The sequence below is a fragment of the Grampus griseus genome (assembly GCF_964374135.1).
Source record: "Grampus griseus genome assembly, chromosome: 11".
Classification (NCBI taxonomy): Eukaryota; Metazoa; Chordata; class Mammalia; order Artiodactyla; family Delphinidae; genus Grampus; species Grampus griseus.
The window spans coordinates 56,501,690-56,519,019 of record NC_139005.1 but is presented as its reverse complement, the minus strand read 5'-3'; the positions used below and the strand labels follow the sequence as shown (position 1 = coordinate 56,519,019).

The 17,330-nt window shown below is 41.9% G+C and overlaps 1 protein-coding gene across 1 annotated transcript in view; it reads right to left on the bottom strand.

Annotated features, from left to right (window-relative positions):
• KCNMB4 (potassium calcium-activated channel subfamily M regulatory beta subunit 4) overlaps nt 1-17,330 on the bottom strand; it is a gene marked incomplete at both ends in the record, with an annotated part of 64,519 nt that overhangs the window by 31,549 nt on the left and 15,640 nt on the right. Inside the window, one exon of the mRNA XM_082666486.1 lies at nt 5,538-5,665. Coding sequence (XP_082522612.1) covers nt 5,538-5,665 — 128 coding nt within the window. The remainder of the gene's footprint in view (nt 1-5,537; nt 5,666-17,330) is intronic.

Sequence of the window (17,330 nt, the reverse complement as noted above, 5' to 3'; positions counted from 1 at the left end):
GGGTAAGTGTGACCTTACCTAAAGTGTGACCTTAGCAAAAAGTGTAAAATAAAAATCTACACTTTGTATGGAGATTGTGAGCCTCGAGGTTGAAGGAGACGAGCCCAAAGGTTGTAGAGGAAGATCATGAGCGGAGGCAGCCCGGGACAGCTTCCACTGAGCCCTGGACGTGACGTCACGCCAGCAGCACCTCCTTGGTGCTCCTTGGTGCAGAAGGAGGGAGCGACTGCATGGGGACTGTCCTGCCATGGCAGGCATGGCTGCTGGTGGCTGCTCTGGCCACCGCAGATTCTAGTCCTGAGTATACCTCACCTAAATAAGGCTTCAACAATGGAAAGCTAAGACTTCAATCGTCTTTGTCTTAGATTTTTAAAATAACACCCTTTTCTTGAAAATGGAAACTTCTTGGTACCTCTTCTCCCTAATTTCCCGAATTTGAGTGAAATCTAAAGGTTACTTTAAATATAAAGTCCATCTGATCAAGAGCATCTGGGAGTCTCTACAGTAAGTCTATTTTTATTTCATATTTAGCAGTAGTAAAAAGTGTACTAAGAGTAGATGGCACCAAGGAGCTGCCATTTTTCACACCTACAACCAGCATGCTTGTTTCCTCTTGCAAATGTCACAGTGAAAGAGCCAAAACTCCAAAGTTCTGTTTTCCCAAAGTCACTTAAAAATTATGTCTTGAGTGCTTCTGAGTTGTGACAGACCACCCCCACTTCTATCTACACCCCGACAGTCTGCAAACGGGACTGATGGATAAGGAATGATGGATAGATGATGGATAAGGAATGGCTATCCGTTCTGAACGAGGAATGGGGGGTTAAATGTACTGCTACTAAAGTTAATACAATTGATACATCATGCAGGGTGAGCTCTTTTCAGAGGGTTCTCACTATTCCAGGGAATGGTCCTGCTTGGTTGGGCTCTGAAGGTAGTCAGAGCTCACGCCCTAACAGGAGGCCAAATGGGGTTGCCAGCCTTTAGAGAACTCGGTGCCTGAGTGGGGAGTGAGGGGAAGTTAAGAAATGACCAGCAGCTGGGCAGGGCAGGACAGCCCATGGGAGGGGGCACCTGTCTGCTTCCACCTGCAAGCTAAGGTCACGGATGCTCGGAAACCAGCTTCTGGTCCAGCGCTTGGAAGCTTAAAGGTTCACCTGGTTCAGACAGTGATGGGTTCAGTATCAAACTGTCTTGACTGCTGGTGCCTATTTCCTGTTGCTGTGCTCCCACCTCACAGAAAAACATATCCCCGCTTAACCTTTTTATTTCCTCTTATCTTGTTTTCTTCAGGGCTCCCTTTTTGCCTTATTTACTATCTGTGGTCAATGTTTCCTTCTTCCTCAGCAGTTTTAGTCCACACCTGTCTCATTTCTCTGTATCCATTCCTGTTTCCCTCTCAGTTACTCATCTCCTCCTCCAAATTCTTTTTCCAGTCATGGCAAACTTCTTGAAAAAGGAGTCTGCACTTCGTAAAGCCTTCACAGTCTCACCTCAGGCTAATACAAAATGATTTCAAACCCTGTGCTTTAAGACAGTACCTAAACCGTGTTCACAAAGATCACGCACACGCTCCTAATTGCCACAGCTGATGACTTCCCAGTAGTCTGTCTTGATTACCCCTTTCCCCTTAAAACACTCCCCCTTCCAAGTCTTTTCACTTTCCTCTCCACATCTGGCCACTCTTTCTCCATCTCTTCCCCTCATACCGTCAACACAGAGGATCCCACGATCCTGTCAGCATTTCTCTCCTCACTCCAGTATGCATTCTTTCTCCTTGCTTCAGCTACAGCTTGTGTGCCAGTGATTCCCAGACTCGCATAACACTGACCCTGACCTCTTGCTTCTGAACTAAAGAGGTACTTCTACCTCTTTCTTTTGGATATCTTACAAGAGCCCCAAATTCAACCGTCAGAGCTAGACTCTCCTCACGCTCAGTCAAATGTGGTACCTCCCTTTTCCTCATCACGTGGTCATCAAGTTCTGGTGATTGTAATTCCAAATGTCTTTCTGATGTACCCCTCCGTGAGCTACTTCCATTACCTCTACTCTCGCCTAGGCCCTCAAACTGCTTTAACGGGACAAGAAGATGGTTAATAGAAGGAGCTTTGGGAATCAGACTAGCTGGATTCTGGGTTTTTTTCACTTAAAGACTTCAGATGGAGTCTTTAAGACTCAGTTTTCTCACTTGTCAAGTGGGGCCAGAATTTAGAACTATTATAAGAAATTTGGTGATCTAACCAAAATGTTATTCACAATGGTTGGCCCACGGTAGCCACTCAAAAATGTTATGTTTTGCGCTCAGTACTCTCCTTATTTCCTCCCATCTCTGAGCTGGAGCTCCTGCCTTTAGCCCATCTCTCCTCTCCAGTACACATTCAACTCTCACACCAATTACTTTCTAAATCAGAGATCTATTCATGTCAGTCTTTGGTTCAAAAAAAAAAAAAAAAAACTTTTCACAAATTTTCATTGCCCATATGACAAAGACCATCTCCTTAGTTTGGCATTTTTGACCCTTTAGAAATCTAACCCCAAGCTACCTTTCCAGCTTACAGATTCACCACTCCTTATTATATAACCTATTATCTAATGTATCTTACATTGTCAAGCTTGGTTTCTTTATCGCAGCCACCCCATCTTCAAGGTCTTCCTCCCTTTCATTTCTAGCTGACGAAGTCATACTTATATTTGCATAAGCATCTGTTTCTCCCAATAAGTCTAATTCCTTGGAAGCAAAGAACCTGCCTTATTATTCTGACACATTGCATTCATTGATACATTCATTCACCAAACATTTTTAAACTGAGAACCAGGCACTGTGTGAAGTGCTAGGGATTCAAAGCCAAAGAAGATATAGCCCACACCATTAACCAGTAGACAGTCTGGTTGGGAAGATGGGCATACAAAAAATTCCAGTAGAGGGTGACAGGTGAGAGGATAGAGCAGTGGCTCTTGATCCTGGTCGTATATTAGAATCCCTGGAATCAATTTTTTAATCAATTTAAAAGAATGCTAATGCCTAGGTTCAACCACCAAGAATTCTAATTTAATTGGTCTGCGATGCGTTTTTTTAAAAGCTCTTCTGGTATAGTTACGATAGTGAGGGTTGCAAACCTCTGAGAAAGAGCTCTATACACAACATGGGAGATACACCTTATAGCTGGCACTTTTGGTCGTTCCACAAATTCTGCCCCCTTCTGTACAACCTTCCTCCACATGATTTAGGAGACACTGCCTTATCCCCATCTCAGAGGTAGATTCTAATTGCTCTTTCTTGTGATTGGTTTAGGTGTAGGCAAGGACACCTGAGGGGAGGCTGGTTGTGGGAAGTTGGGAAAAGGTTTCCTAATCTTAAGAAAAATATACCAGGAGAGATAGGTTTCTTTCTGCCTTTGGACACTGCTGTGCCTGGCTGTGACATCTGGAACCACAGCAACCATACTGTAACCATGAGGGGAGCCACCGGGAGGTAAAACTGAGATCTAGAAAAGAGCGGCATTCTTGATGACACTGTCAAGTCATTGTATCAAACTACCCTACTATTGGTCCACCTGTGCATTTTTGGATGTGTGAAATAATAAATTTCCTAACTGTTTGTGCTATTTTGAGTCAGTTTTCTGTTGACCTGAAGCAGATGGTATCCTAACTGATATACAAATAAACCAAACTTGAAGATCAAGGAAAGCAGTCCAGAGAAGGTGATAATCAGAGGAGAGTCTTCAGCAAGGCAGTCAAGAAGCAGGAGAGACAAATAAATAGGCATGGATATAAAAGCATAAGATATTCATAGAACTTCCTATAGTTCAGAATGGCTACTGCAAATAATACGAGTATGGAGATGAAGCTGGAGAGGAGGGAGTCTGGGGCAAGAACTTGAGGAGGCCTGTATGCTGTGAACTAGATTAAATATGGCCACAAAACCGTTGCCACTTCTTCTATCAAGAAGCAGAGTCTGGGCTTCCCTGGTGGCACAGTGGTTGAGAGTCCGCCTGCCGATGCAGGGGACACGGGTTCGTGCCCCGGTCCGGGAAGATCCCACGTGCCGCGGAGTGGCTGGGCCCGTGAGCCATGGCCGCTGAGCCTGCGCGTCCGGAGTCTGTGTTCCACAACGGGAGAGGCCGCAGCAGTGAGAGGCACCCGTACCGCAAAAAAAAAAAAAAAAAAGAAGCAGCAGCAGAGTCTATTTCAATACCCCATGAATCTGGCTGGCTTCATGACTTGCTTCGACCAATAGAACATGTCAAAAGGGATGTGACGTGAGTTCCAGAGCCAAGGCCTGGCTCTCTTTAAACACTGTCCTGAGGCTGCCATATTGGAAGGAAGGCAATCTAGCCTGGTGGCAGATGAGAGGCCAGGTGGAGAACGGAGATGCCTCAGCTGAGCCAGCACCAAGTGCTGGGCATGTGAGGGAGGGTCCATGCCCTCGTGGACCACGCAGCTAGTCCAGCCATCATGTGAAGAACCAGCAGATGAACTTCCCAGCCAACCCACAGGATCTAAGAAATAATAAATCACCGTCGCAGTAGGCCACTAGATTAGGGGTGGCTTGTTACACAACAACAGATACATACATAGGCCATGCCAAGGTGTTTGGACTTTACTCTGAAAACTATGAGGAGTAACCTAATCAGACTCATGTTTTAGAAAGATCACCTTGGCAGCAACGTGGAGAATGTCTTGGAGGGGGGTGCAGGGCAGAGGTAGAAGGACTGGTTAGAAGACTATTGTGTTAATAGGGCTGAGAAATAATAAGAATCTGAACTAAAACAGTGGCAGAGGGAAGGCAGAGAAGAGTTAATATAGGGGTAAAATCAACAGGATGGTGAATACAGGTTATAGAGTGTAAAGGAGAAAATGAGTTAAGAATTACTCAAAGTTTCTGGACTCTGCAAACAAGGGGACGATAGTGCCATTCACTAAGAGAGGGAACTATGGGAGGAAGAGAAAGTCTGACCTAACTTTGGAACTCCCAAGTGGAGATGTACAGCAAGGAGTTGAAAATACTCAATACGCAATAAATGTTTGATGAGCAAATTACTATGGTTAATCTGGTCGGGAACTGAAGTATTCATTGCTATACGGCATAACTTGAGTTCTCTCTAAGACAAGTAAAGTTATAATGGTGTGAACTCATTTTATGGATACTTGGTCAGAACGGAAAGGAAAAAGAAAGATAAGATTTGATGTAGCCCAAAATGCTGATACATCTGCACATTGTTCAGTTTGTGTGCATTAATCTATAATTCTCAGGGAACATTCCTAGTATACAACGTTCCTACCTAAAGGCACTTTCTTAGTGTATGCAGAGGGTAAACTCTATGATACAGGTTCTCTCTTTTTTTTGGCTGGCAGATTCTTTACATGCCACCCAACCTGTAGAATAAGAAGGGGCTTCCCTAGCTACATGCTAGAAAGAGTTGAGACTATCTCCACGTTGTATATTTTGCCAAATGAGCCCACTCTATGATTTACTAATATAATAAACTACAGAGGCTACAAACAACTTTAATATGCACATGTAAATATTGGCTTACCTTTGAAATTGATTAAAATAGCAAGTAAATGGCTGGGAACCAATCTCATCTTTCCAGTACTGTTGCCAATTCATGACACTTTCCAAGTTCTTCTGATTTTCTCTCTTACAGGGAGGGATATAGGAGCACTAACAAAACAGAACACAGAAAGTAAACCTATTATTCTATAGAATATTGAAATATAGTCCTTTTTAATAGACAGATGGCATTATGCTGATGGTAAATCTAATTCTGACCTATTTAATTGTTAATTTAACCAAACTGAAATTCCGAAACTATATTTCAAGTTTTGAATTTGGCGCAATTACAGAAAGTATTCCGATAACAAAAGTACAGCCAAAAATAACTTTCAGTCATTACAGTATAAAGATACTTTATAAACAATTAGTTACAATTTATTAGTGAATTTAAAGCGTAACATACTCTGTCTTTGAGGGCCTGCCAATCAACAAAGGGGGGGAACACAAAACTTAATTTTTATCCCCAATCTCTAATAGACCTTGATATTTTCTTCTTCCACTTTTAACTAACAAATCAAGCACATAGCTCTCCACAGATACTGCTCTCAACTGCTGAAACTCCAGTTTTCTTTTCTTACATTTTCTTGGACAACAAAATCAACAGAAAATTTCCTCTCAAGCATAGGATCAATGCATTTTGCTAACTGATGTCCTTTTCTAGCCATGCCTCTGACAAAGTAGTTCTCTCAGAAGGGACTTTATTACTCTAAGCAATATAGACTCAGCAGAATTAGAAAATTGCTCATAACCTTAGATGTTAAAATTAACCCTTAGCGTTCTAATCCATTTTCTCCATTTCAGTTTTTCATCATGATGATGATCAAGATGAAGATGATGTCAGTTTACAGTTGTTGAGTGTTTACTATGCAAGACACTGTAATAAGTGCTTAAGAGGCCTGACTTCCTGTACTTCCTACAACAATCCTCTACTGATGCCCAACCTACAGATGAGGAAACTGAGATTTCTGTTAGCTCTACAGCTAGAACTAGAGTCTGGTGATTCATCCCATTTTACTCTCAGATGTTTTTACAAAGGTGTTCATTATTAAGAAGCAGGAAAAAATCCATTAGCTCTAGTGTATAATTTGAGTTGCATTATTTTAGAGCATATAATTTGTCAATGCCTTATCACTATTTTCTAGTAAAATACAAACTTTTTAGTACGATGTATAAAGCTCTCCATGAGGTCCCTGCCCTGTCCTCATCCTCACTTGAGCCTGGGATGCAGACGTACAGAAGCACTTGCTCCCAAATCTGCCACATGGAATCACACAGTATCATACTTGTCTGTTTTATTTCAGCCTCTCCAATTTGTTGGCAAGTTGGGACAAGGGCTATTTTTTTCTCTTCTGTCTTTAAACTTAGGACTATACCTGATTACAGTGAAGTTTCAAAAATGTTGGTAAAATTAATTAATAATAACACACTTAGGGGTTTCCCTGGTGGCGCAGTGGTTGAGAGTCCGCCTGCCAATGCAGCGGACACGTGCTCGTGCCCCGGTCGGGGAAGATTCCACATGCCGCAGAGAAGCTAGGCCCGTGAGCCATGGCCTCTGAGCCTGTGCATCCGGGGCCTGTGCTCCGCAACGGGAGAGGCCACAACAGTGAGAGGCCCGCGTACCGCAAAAAATAAATAAATAAATAAAAATAATAACACACTTAGATACATCTTATTCAAGACGGTGAAACTATTTTCACAACGGTTAAACATTTTAAAAATATATATGAACATTTTAAATTTTAGTAAATTTGTTTATTTTTGTTATATGTAACGAATTCACAACATGTTATGCAAATATCGTCTCAATGCTTGAATCACTGCACATTATCTTCTGCATATATAGTTTCACTTCTACTAATAACAACAGTATAAAGCTAAAAAGTTCTATGAAATTATGAATTCTGAGTTCTTCAAAGCAATAGTTAGGCTTAGAAGCAATGGAGACCATTAGATAGGGCTCCAGTCCTATTATTTGTTACATGTTTAGACTTGAGTAAATCACTTTCTTTTTCTGGATTTCATTTTTTCTAATCTGTTAAATCTCCAAAATAATTTCGATCTCTACATCTCTATGATTCTCTTCTTGGAGATACAAGCAAGAAAGGACCCAGAAGAAGGCAGGACTACAAACACTGTTGCAGTGTTTTTCCCGAAAGAGATCCTGCCCACTGGAGAGATAGCTGGGAAGATTGATGAAGCCACCATTCCAGCCAGCAAGAGGGACAAGTGTAGCAGGTCTTTACTTGGGGACCTGTATTTTGCACTAGGAAAATGTTCAAAAGGGGTCTCTGATTTTCCTATTGTTTATTTCCTATAATGTGCTGGACATTTCCTTTCCTTCTGTTAAAAATTCTTTTTCTATATCATGGTCAACTAGTTTGTAAAGTGAGAGTAGGCAGCAAATCACTGTGCTCTTTGTAGAAAGGAGAAATTTCTAGATTTGGAGGCAGAAGCCGTGAGGTATGAAACCCAAAAAATTCATCAGAGCTCTTTTTGCAATGGGCATACTCAACACAAGAGGTATACTAGACATTTTAGGGAATAACAACGAATAACCAAATGTAATTAAAGCAGATTTTACAATTTTGCAAGTTAACTCAGCCTGAAATCTTTACTATTCAGTTTTGGTGGGGTTGGAAGGAAGAAATGGATTTAAAAGAAACGTCTCTACTGAATGACACTCTATGATCTGACCAGGAGAATCACACTTACATGTTTCTGAAAAAGTCAAACAAAAACTTTCACTGAGTGTGTAAAGTTTTGTATTAGTGATTTGTATGTTGTGATTTTATGTGGGATAAAAGAAATGTTTCCTGCCTTTAGGAAACTTTGAGCTGGTATGGATGGATTTTTGGAAGCAGAGTACTCTTTCACGTTGGGGAAAATAACCTGTGATCAAAATTCAAGTATTTTTTCCATGGACTGCATTCTTTCCAAAGAGTATCATAGATTAAATGAGCTTACAATACTCCAGCAACTTCTAAAGCTCACATCGTTTTGAAAGGAAACTTGTTAAAAGGCTAAACTTTAGGCTCTTAAAAATCATTACTGTTTATTTTGTTATACCATGGTTGGCCGTTTAGTCGGTCTTTAAAATTTCTGTGAAGCCTAACTCAGATTCTCCCTAGATTCCTTCTCAATTTTACTTAGTGGGTCAGTGTAGATTGTTAGAATTTTAAAATAAGCTATAAATGAAAATTCAAAGCAGTGTTCTAGAAAAAAGAATTCGAAAATCCGTCATAGAAACCTTCCTTTCTAGGTTGTTCAAGTCTGATGGTTTTCCATGCACCAAAATGCTTCTTCATGAATCTCTCTCCTTTGGGGGAGGGGCACAAATAACAATGTATGTCATATCATCATCATCATCATTACTATCATCATGTGGTTAACATTTATTCACTATATGTCAAGCATCTCATTAATCCAAATCTCATTTAATTCAAATGAGCAAATATTATAATCACCCCCTTTTTACAGATGGGGAAACTGAGGGACAGAGGGGTTTAAGAAACTTTCCTTAGGTTACAATGGCAAATGGAATAGCTGGGATTCCAATTGCAGAGGATTCTTAACCACTGCACCACACTACCTCCCTTTAGGGCGTCCCAGTTTTCTCTCTTTGGAGCCCCCTGGTTTGGAGGTAAGGGAGGTGTCCCGACTTCTGCACCCTTCTCTTGGAGAAATAGTACAACGTTTCTTTGGGAATGGAATTGGTGTCGTTTTCCTGAGGACTGGTGGGCTGAGGCCGTCTGTTGCAGCCCTTTGTTTTTCCAATACACTCCCAGAGAAATGCATTGTTAAGTCCTTGCTTGTTCCCTTCTGTCTCAATTTGGCTTCAGGGCTGGTTTTTGGTGCCACAGATGTAATTTAACTTAGGTGAATTTATAGACACAATGTGTTTGGTCATGGAGGACAATAGGCATTCCCTTGGAGAAACTTTTTCATACAGTTCTGACCTTTCTTTTTTTTCATTTGCAAAGGCAGCATTTCCCAACTTCTAATATCATCAGCGCCCAAATAACCTTCACTAGAGGCTGTGTCATTTGCGGCCTAAACTTGCATGAAATCACTTTCTTTAAAAAGTCAGGAGAAAAAGAAGCATGTGAAAAAATATATTTGTTTAGTGCCTACCTTTTAGAAAGAAAATTTGACCTTTGCATTCATGAAGGAAGTTGAGGGGATCCAGTGGGCTATTCTGAGTATATTAACATAAAGACTTCTAGTGAGTTTATTAAGGGAAAAACTATCATCACTTGATGTGGAATATTTGACTGCGTATGTATTATCACTTATTTTCCATTATCTCATTTCAGGGTTTATCAAGATTTGTAACAGTATTCTTTTTCAGCCTACCACGATGAATTTACATTTTAATAGAACACTTCTTGAGTGGGTTCTTTGTGATGTGTCTTGAGGATTGCGTTTCAATCATGTGGGCAGAGTAGGCAAAATTCACTTTCTTCCTTTACTGAGTCATTTAAAAAAAACCATTGCACAAGACACGTGGTCTATTTAAACACTGGGGGCCGGATTCTATGATAGGCATTACCTAAGAAAGAGAACTGAAGAAACTTTTTGATTCCAGTTTCTTCCTTGACTTGACTTGGTTAGGGAGAATAGTATTGAAAGATATAAAACTGGAATGGGTTTAGTGGATTCGATACTTTCCAAAGTAAATTATTGGTTAGAAAATGAATTCTTAAAACATTATCTACTGGAACACAGGTTTGATTACATTTTATACTATAATCCTCCATTTTCTGAAATCCTGTAAGACATCTCTGTGTCAGCTATGATTTATAATATTAATGACATTTCTGACAATATATACATACAATCAGAAAAGCACTAAAAGAAGAAAAAGAAAAAAGGGGAGTTCCCTGGGGGTCTAGTGGTTAGGATTTGGCACTTTCACTGCCGGGGCCCGGATTTAATCCCTGGTTGGGGAACTAAGATCCTGCAAGCCGCACGGCCAAAAAGAAAGAAAAAGAAAAAAAAGAAAAGCACTGTGGAATAAAAAGTATAACTGAATCATTTATAAACCACACACTATTTCACATGCCTCATGACTTCATTAATTGTGTGCAAACATGCATGCACTCACACACACACACACATTCCTTATGAATGTAGGTTAATTGAACAAACATGAAATTATATGTCGGCTGAAAAATTCTCGGGCAGGTGGTTCCAGAATGTACACCCATATCTGAAAGCTAAATGCAAATACTCTTATGGAAGAATTTGAAGGTCAAATACATGGCTTAGAAAATGTGAAAAGTAAGGCTAACTAAGAATAGTTAGGGGCTTCCCTGGTGGTGCAGTGGTTGAGAGTCCGCCTGCCGATTCAGGGGACACGGGTTCGTGCCCCGGTCCGGGAGGGTCCCGCATGCCGCGGAGCGGCTGGGCCCGTGAGCCGTGGCCGCTGGGCCTGTGTGTCCAGAGCTTGTGTTCCGCAATGGGAGAAGCCACAGCAGGGAGAGGCCCACGTACAGCAAAAAAAAAAAAAGAATAGTTAGGAGATGCTAAATTAATAACTAAGGAGATGCTAAATTAGCTCTTCAGAGAGAGCAGGCTGGGCAGGTACAGAGAGGTGCCCAGCCTAAAACAGTGTTCATCAAAGTATGGTCCACAGACCACTGACTGTGTCAAAAAGACCCACCCTCCTGAGACTGATTCAGTAGGACTAGGAACCTGCATTTAGTTATTTATTTTATTTTTGGCTGTGTGTTGGCTCTCCGTTGCTGTGCGCGGGCTTTCTCTAGTTGCGGCAAGCAGGGGCTACTCTTTGTTGCGGTTCGCGGGCTCCTCATTGAGGTGTCTTCTCTTGTTGCAGAGCACGGGCTCTAGGCACACAGGCTCAGTAGTTGTGGCTCATGGGCTTAGCTGCTCCGTGGCATGTGGGATCTTCCCGGACCAGGGCTCAAACCCATGTCCTCTGCATTGGCAGGTGAATTCTTAACCACTGTGCCACCAGGGAAGCCCCAATAAAGCATTCTCGATTGCTGAGTACAGGATACAAAGATTAGATGTTACTCCCGACCCCTCTTCTTCCTTCCCTCCCAGGAGCATGTAGTGCAGTAATAGTAGCATATGCACAAAGTGCTTTGTGATTGCAAAAGAGGAAGTGAACATTTTGGCTTCAGGAGGGTAGGGGTGGAATAAGAGAAGGCTTCACAAAAGAGGTGACAAGATTGTGTCTTTACGGCTGAACAGGAGTTTGCTTCTCAGAGAATGGGTTGGGAAGGTGACAGTCCAAGAAGAAGAAATGGAATGTGATGGATGTTCCAGAAAGACTGAATCATCTAATGTGCTTGAAGGAGAGGGGCATGGGAGATGGCATTGGAAAATGCCCAAATTATCTGAACTACTACTCATGAAGAATTGTTCCTCTGTCCTTGCATGCTCCTGTGAAAAGCTGCTCAATACCTCCAGCAGAGTATTCCCACCCACCCCCAACGCTCCTTTAGTTAGAATGTATTACTATGTGTTGGTATTACATCTGCACTTTTGTAATGTAATATTATTCATTTAACTTCTGGATTCAAGTAGACTGCTAAAGTTGGTGATATTATTAAAACTGAGAAAAGTTTGCAACAACATTCCACTTTCAAGAGAAAATAGTTCATTCAGCTCTAGAGTTGGAAAATAAAAATACGGTGTCTTTGCCCAAAATAGAGGTCGAATCTAAACAGAAGTCAGACCCAAACTAGAAGTTTTAATCTGGAAGAAGCTCAATAGTTATTAAGCATGGCAGTACATGTAAAAATTCGTTCAATGGCTTATGATGATAATTTAAAATCCTTGAGGAGATGGCCAATCCTCTTACAACCACACAGAACACAGAAATGAAACAAAACATCTTAAATGCTCATGCATGCCTTCAGATAGGCTCATAATGTGTATATATGTGTGTATATATACATATATATATATATTTAATGAAATATTACAACATCATTTCTGCATGAATGAAACCAACAAGCCCTGTCCATAAGTCCCTAAAACCAGGATTGATAGATGGGGGTGATGAAAAATTGATGCTTCCTATTTGTGGCAGAATGTATTTTCCAAAGATGGCTGCACCAATATCCATCCTATTTTACATGCTCTTACAATGTGACACTGACACTCCTCTATTCAGAGGTGTGGGTTTCCCTTCCCTAGAACATGGATGAGACTGTGATTACAGAGTATGTGATGCTATGTGACTTCTAAGGCTGAATCAGAAAAGAGGACATAGCTTCTGCTTGAATCTCTCTCTTGGGAATGTGTGCCCTTGGAATTCTGACACTATGCTGTAAGGAAGCCCAAAGTAGCCCATGCAGAGAGATCACATGGAAAGGCCTGTGTGGAGAGGAACCAAGGCCCCCCCGTCAACAGCCAACATCAACTCTCTGATACGAGAGTAAATGAGCCTTCAGATGATGCTAGCCTCCAGCCTCCGAGAATTCTACAACGACCTCAGACATCATAGGGCAGAGATAAACTGTCCCCATAGTGCCCTGTCTGTATTTATGACCCACAGAATTTGTGAGCACAATAAAAATGATTTCATCCATCAATGATAACTTTTGACAGTGACTAAGAGATCATAGGACCCCTAGGACTAAAAATGTGGAAAACCTTTAAGGTTCAACTTGATCTACATACCAGAAAGGACCTGAGGTTTGATGAAGTGGAGTCCAATGAGTCATCATGATGTAAGACAAGACTCCTTACCCACTCCCCAGACCTAAAGCTCCTTGAATGAAGGCAAGGCTACTTATTCTTGAAAAAGACCTGTGGCAGCACCTCAAGTAATGCCTACTAAAAATCTTCTCCTACCCTTTCCCAAGAGAACATGCAAACATTTACAAGAGTAGCTGTGCAGTGGGGAAAGGGCAGCCATTTACAGTATTATTGGACACTGGCTCTGTGCTCATCCTAATCCCTGGGGACACTAAGTATGACTGTGCTCGGAATGTGAGCTCATGGGGTCAGGGGAAAACGGAGTTTTGACCTAAGTTGATGTCACAATGGGTCCAGTGGGGCTTCCCCGGTGTCGCAGTGGTTAAGAATCCGCCTGCCAATGCAGGGGACACGGATTCAAGCTCTGGTCCAGGAAGATCTCACATGCCGCGGAGTAACTAAGCCCGTGAGCCACAACTACTGAGCCTGCGCTCCAGAGCCACGAGCCACAACTACTGAGCCTGTGTGCCACAACTACTGAAGCTCGGGCCTCTAGAGCCCGTGCTCCGCAACAAGAGAAGCCACTGCAGTGAGAAGCCTGCGCACCGCAACGAAGAGTAGCCCCCGCTTGCTGCAACTAGTGAAAGCCCACACGCAGTAATAAAGTCCCAACGCAGCCAAAAATATATAAATTAAATAAATAAATTTTTTTTAAAAAAAGGGTCCAGTGAGTCCATGAACTCTCCTGTGGTTGATATTCTAAATCTACATATGCAATATACATGCTTGGTCTGGTCGTACACTGGTTGTAATTTCTACCCTGACTTCCTTTACCCATGGAGATAGGCTATTATGGTGGATGACTGAAACTACCTCCTTCCTCCCCAAATAGTAAACCACTACTGCATCCCTAGGGAAGTCACAGAGATTACAGGAGTGGGGATTCCTACCACACATCCTACCAATGTTTAACTTGCCTATTTGGCTCTTGAAGAAGACATACAAGTCTTGGAGAATGACTGTATTGTTAAATGAATCGGTGGTAACTACCTTCAGTTGCTGTTTCAGATACAGTCTCTTTATTGGAGCAATTAAACTTACCTCCAGAGCCTATTCTATGGTGACTGATCTGACAAATGCTATCTTCTCCATCCTTGACAGAGAGCACCAGAGAGAGATTGCTTTTATCTGGCAGCGACGGTGTAGACTACTGTCTTACCCAGGTCTACCTCAACTCTCTCTGGACGTCATGCTCTAGTGTGCTGGGACCTTGACCCGTCGCCCTCCCACAGAACATCATACCGTCTGTACATCGAGGAGATCATGCTGATCAGAAATCAGGGAGTACAAACTGCCCTAGATTCCTTGGTAAAGTACAGGTGTGCCAGAGGGTGGGAGTGGCACAGGGGATTTCTGGATATCCCCTTCAAAGTGAAAGACAGATTGCTGTACCTTTCATTCCTTACAACTAAAAAAGAGGCACAATGCTTGATGGATCCTTTATACTTTGGAGGAAACATTTCCCCACATTTGGGATTGCTCCTCTGACCCCTTACTGAGTAACCCATTTACCTGCCAGCTTTCAGTGGCAGGCAGAGCAGGAGAACCCGCTCCAGGCACTCCAGGCTACAGAAAGCTCTCTTGATTGACTTCCGTGGCCCAGGGCCTCCAATGGTATCCAAGGCGTCTGTGCCGGATTGGAGGGATAGATGGAGCCTGTAGAGAGCTCTGATAGCATAAATCAAACTCATGCTTCCTTTGACAAATCACTATCCTCCTTTTGAGAAACCCTTGGTTTGTTACCGAATGCCTGAACACGCGACACCCAGTCACCATGTTATCCATTGTATACTGGGCTATTTGACCCACTGAGACATATAGGTGGGGTTTTCAGGGCTAAAGCAGGTCCTGCAGGCAAATAAGATTCACAAGAAAATGGCTCGCATTCCCAACGCACCTTCTCTTTCGTACTGTGGCTTTCCCCAACTTGTCTTAATGTGCAGTTGTTAATGTGGGCTTGTTTTTCTCATACCAAGACATACATACCTCCAGGAGTACTCTGCAGTGTGCTAGGGAGTACCTGAAGCCTATGACCAGTTTTGATGGATGAAAAAATTTGAGCTCAGTTTGAGCATATCTTTGAGCAGAACTCCTGATTGTTTATTTCTCTTGAAAGGCATGACGTTGGAGGTATAGACCTACACTGATTTATGGGCACTAGATAACAAATAATAAATTGCACTTTGAGTAAACAGATTAGAGTATGTTAAAGCCTCAGAAACAGAACTCTGAACAATACATAAGATCCAAAAGGTATACTTCCCATGCACCCTTTCTCAGGAAGCTACTTGAGGATGCACTCCACCAAAGCAAAGGTATAAAGCAGAAGGCATGGGGTCAAGGAAACAGAGTACCTAACAGAGGAGAGACAGAGCAGGCCTAAGGTGCAACCAGTTCGGTTTGCGGCAATAGGCTAAAGGAGTTCAGAAAAGTTATGCCAGGTAAGTTTTTTTAAAAGAGAAAGAAGTAGAATGAAACAGTTACGTATAATGAATAAGTATATGAAAAACAGTGTGCAAAGGAGTTTTACAATTCTGTGGGAGAATTTTGTTAAAGTAAGAGAAAGGTATACAAGGAAGTAAGAAAATATTATAAGGGGATGATTATCAGCTCAAAGAACATAAAAAGTTGCAATAAAAACGAACAATACGGGCTTCCATGGTGGCGCAGTGGTTGAGAGTCCGCCTGCCGATCCAGGGGACACGGGTTCGTGCCCCGGTCCAGGAAGATCCCACATGCCGCGGAGCAGCTGGGCCCGTGAGCCATGGCCGCTGAGCCTGCACGTCCGGAGACTGTGCTCCACAACAGGAGAGGCCACAACAGTGAGAGGCCCGCGTACCGCAAAAAAACAAACCAAAAAACCCCGAACAATACATAGTAAAAATAAGTTAAGCACTCAATGCTAATTTAGCCAAAAATCATGATATTTAAAGGATGAAGGGGGGAAAATGAGATGGAATGGGATGGTGTAAGAAAGCTAAATCCTCAGATTCAATCATAGGCAGGCAATTGTGTCTAAAATATATATATCAAACTGACACAGCAGTGTAACGCAACTATACTCCAATAAAAACAAACGAAAATCAAAAAAATAAAATATATACATCACAGAGCTTACTGTTTAGAAACATGGTGGTAAATACTAGGAAAAACAGAAGACAAAAATAGTTAAATATAGTTGTTTCTGGATGCCAAAAGGGATTGGGACGGAGGAGTCCCAATAGTAGTTCTATTGAGAACTTTCTCCATTTCCTCTATGGTAATTCGTCTATTTTTTTTTTTTAATCACTATTAGATTGTTTTAGTTTCGAAGTTTGTATTATCCTAGAGAATTACCATTCGTCCTATGGTTTCAAATTTACTGGCATTGTATTTGATCAAAGTATTCACTTGAAATTATTTTAACTTTTCCTATATTTACAGTTATTCCCTCATTCTTGTTTCTAATTTTGTGTTTTTGGAGAGCATTTCTTTGGTAACTAAACTTGCTGAGTATTCATATCTGAACTTATCTTTCTGAAAAAATATTCTGCATTCCCTGAACATGCTCAATAAATCTCCAGTGGGAATTTATTTTTTAAATTTTTTGCCATGCTGCTTGCCTTGTGGGATCTCAATCTCAGCTCCCTGACCAGGGATTGAACCGGGGCCATGGCAGCGAAAGTCCAGAATCCTAACCACTAGGCAACCAGGGAACTCCCTCCAATGGAAATTTTGAAGCTCTGCAAAATTTTAATGCCATAAATTTGTGTTGTTAGTTTTCCACCTAGCGGCTCTGCAAAATCAAATAAGTATCTGTTGAAAAACACTGAAGGGCAAGGTGCTTGACATCAACCAGAAGAAAACAGACATTCAGTACTTCACATGGGCATGGGAGAAAGAAAGCCCAATGGATGGAGGAGGTGGATGTCACCTCAGAACTAAGCAGTAAATGCATGCACATGCTCACACACACACACACACACACACACACACACACACACACACACACCCAGTACTGTGTAAAGCCCTCCGACAACTACACAGAAGGTAAGCTCCAACC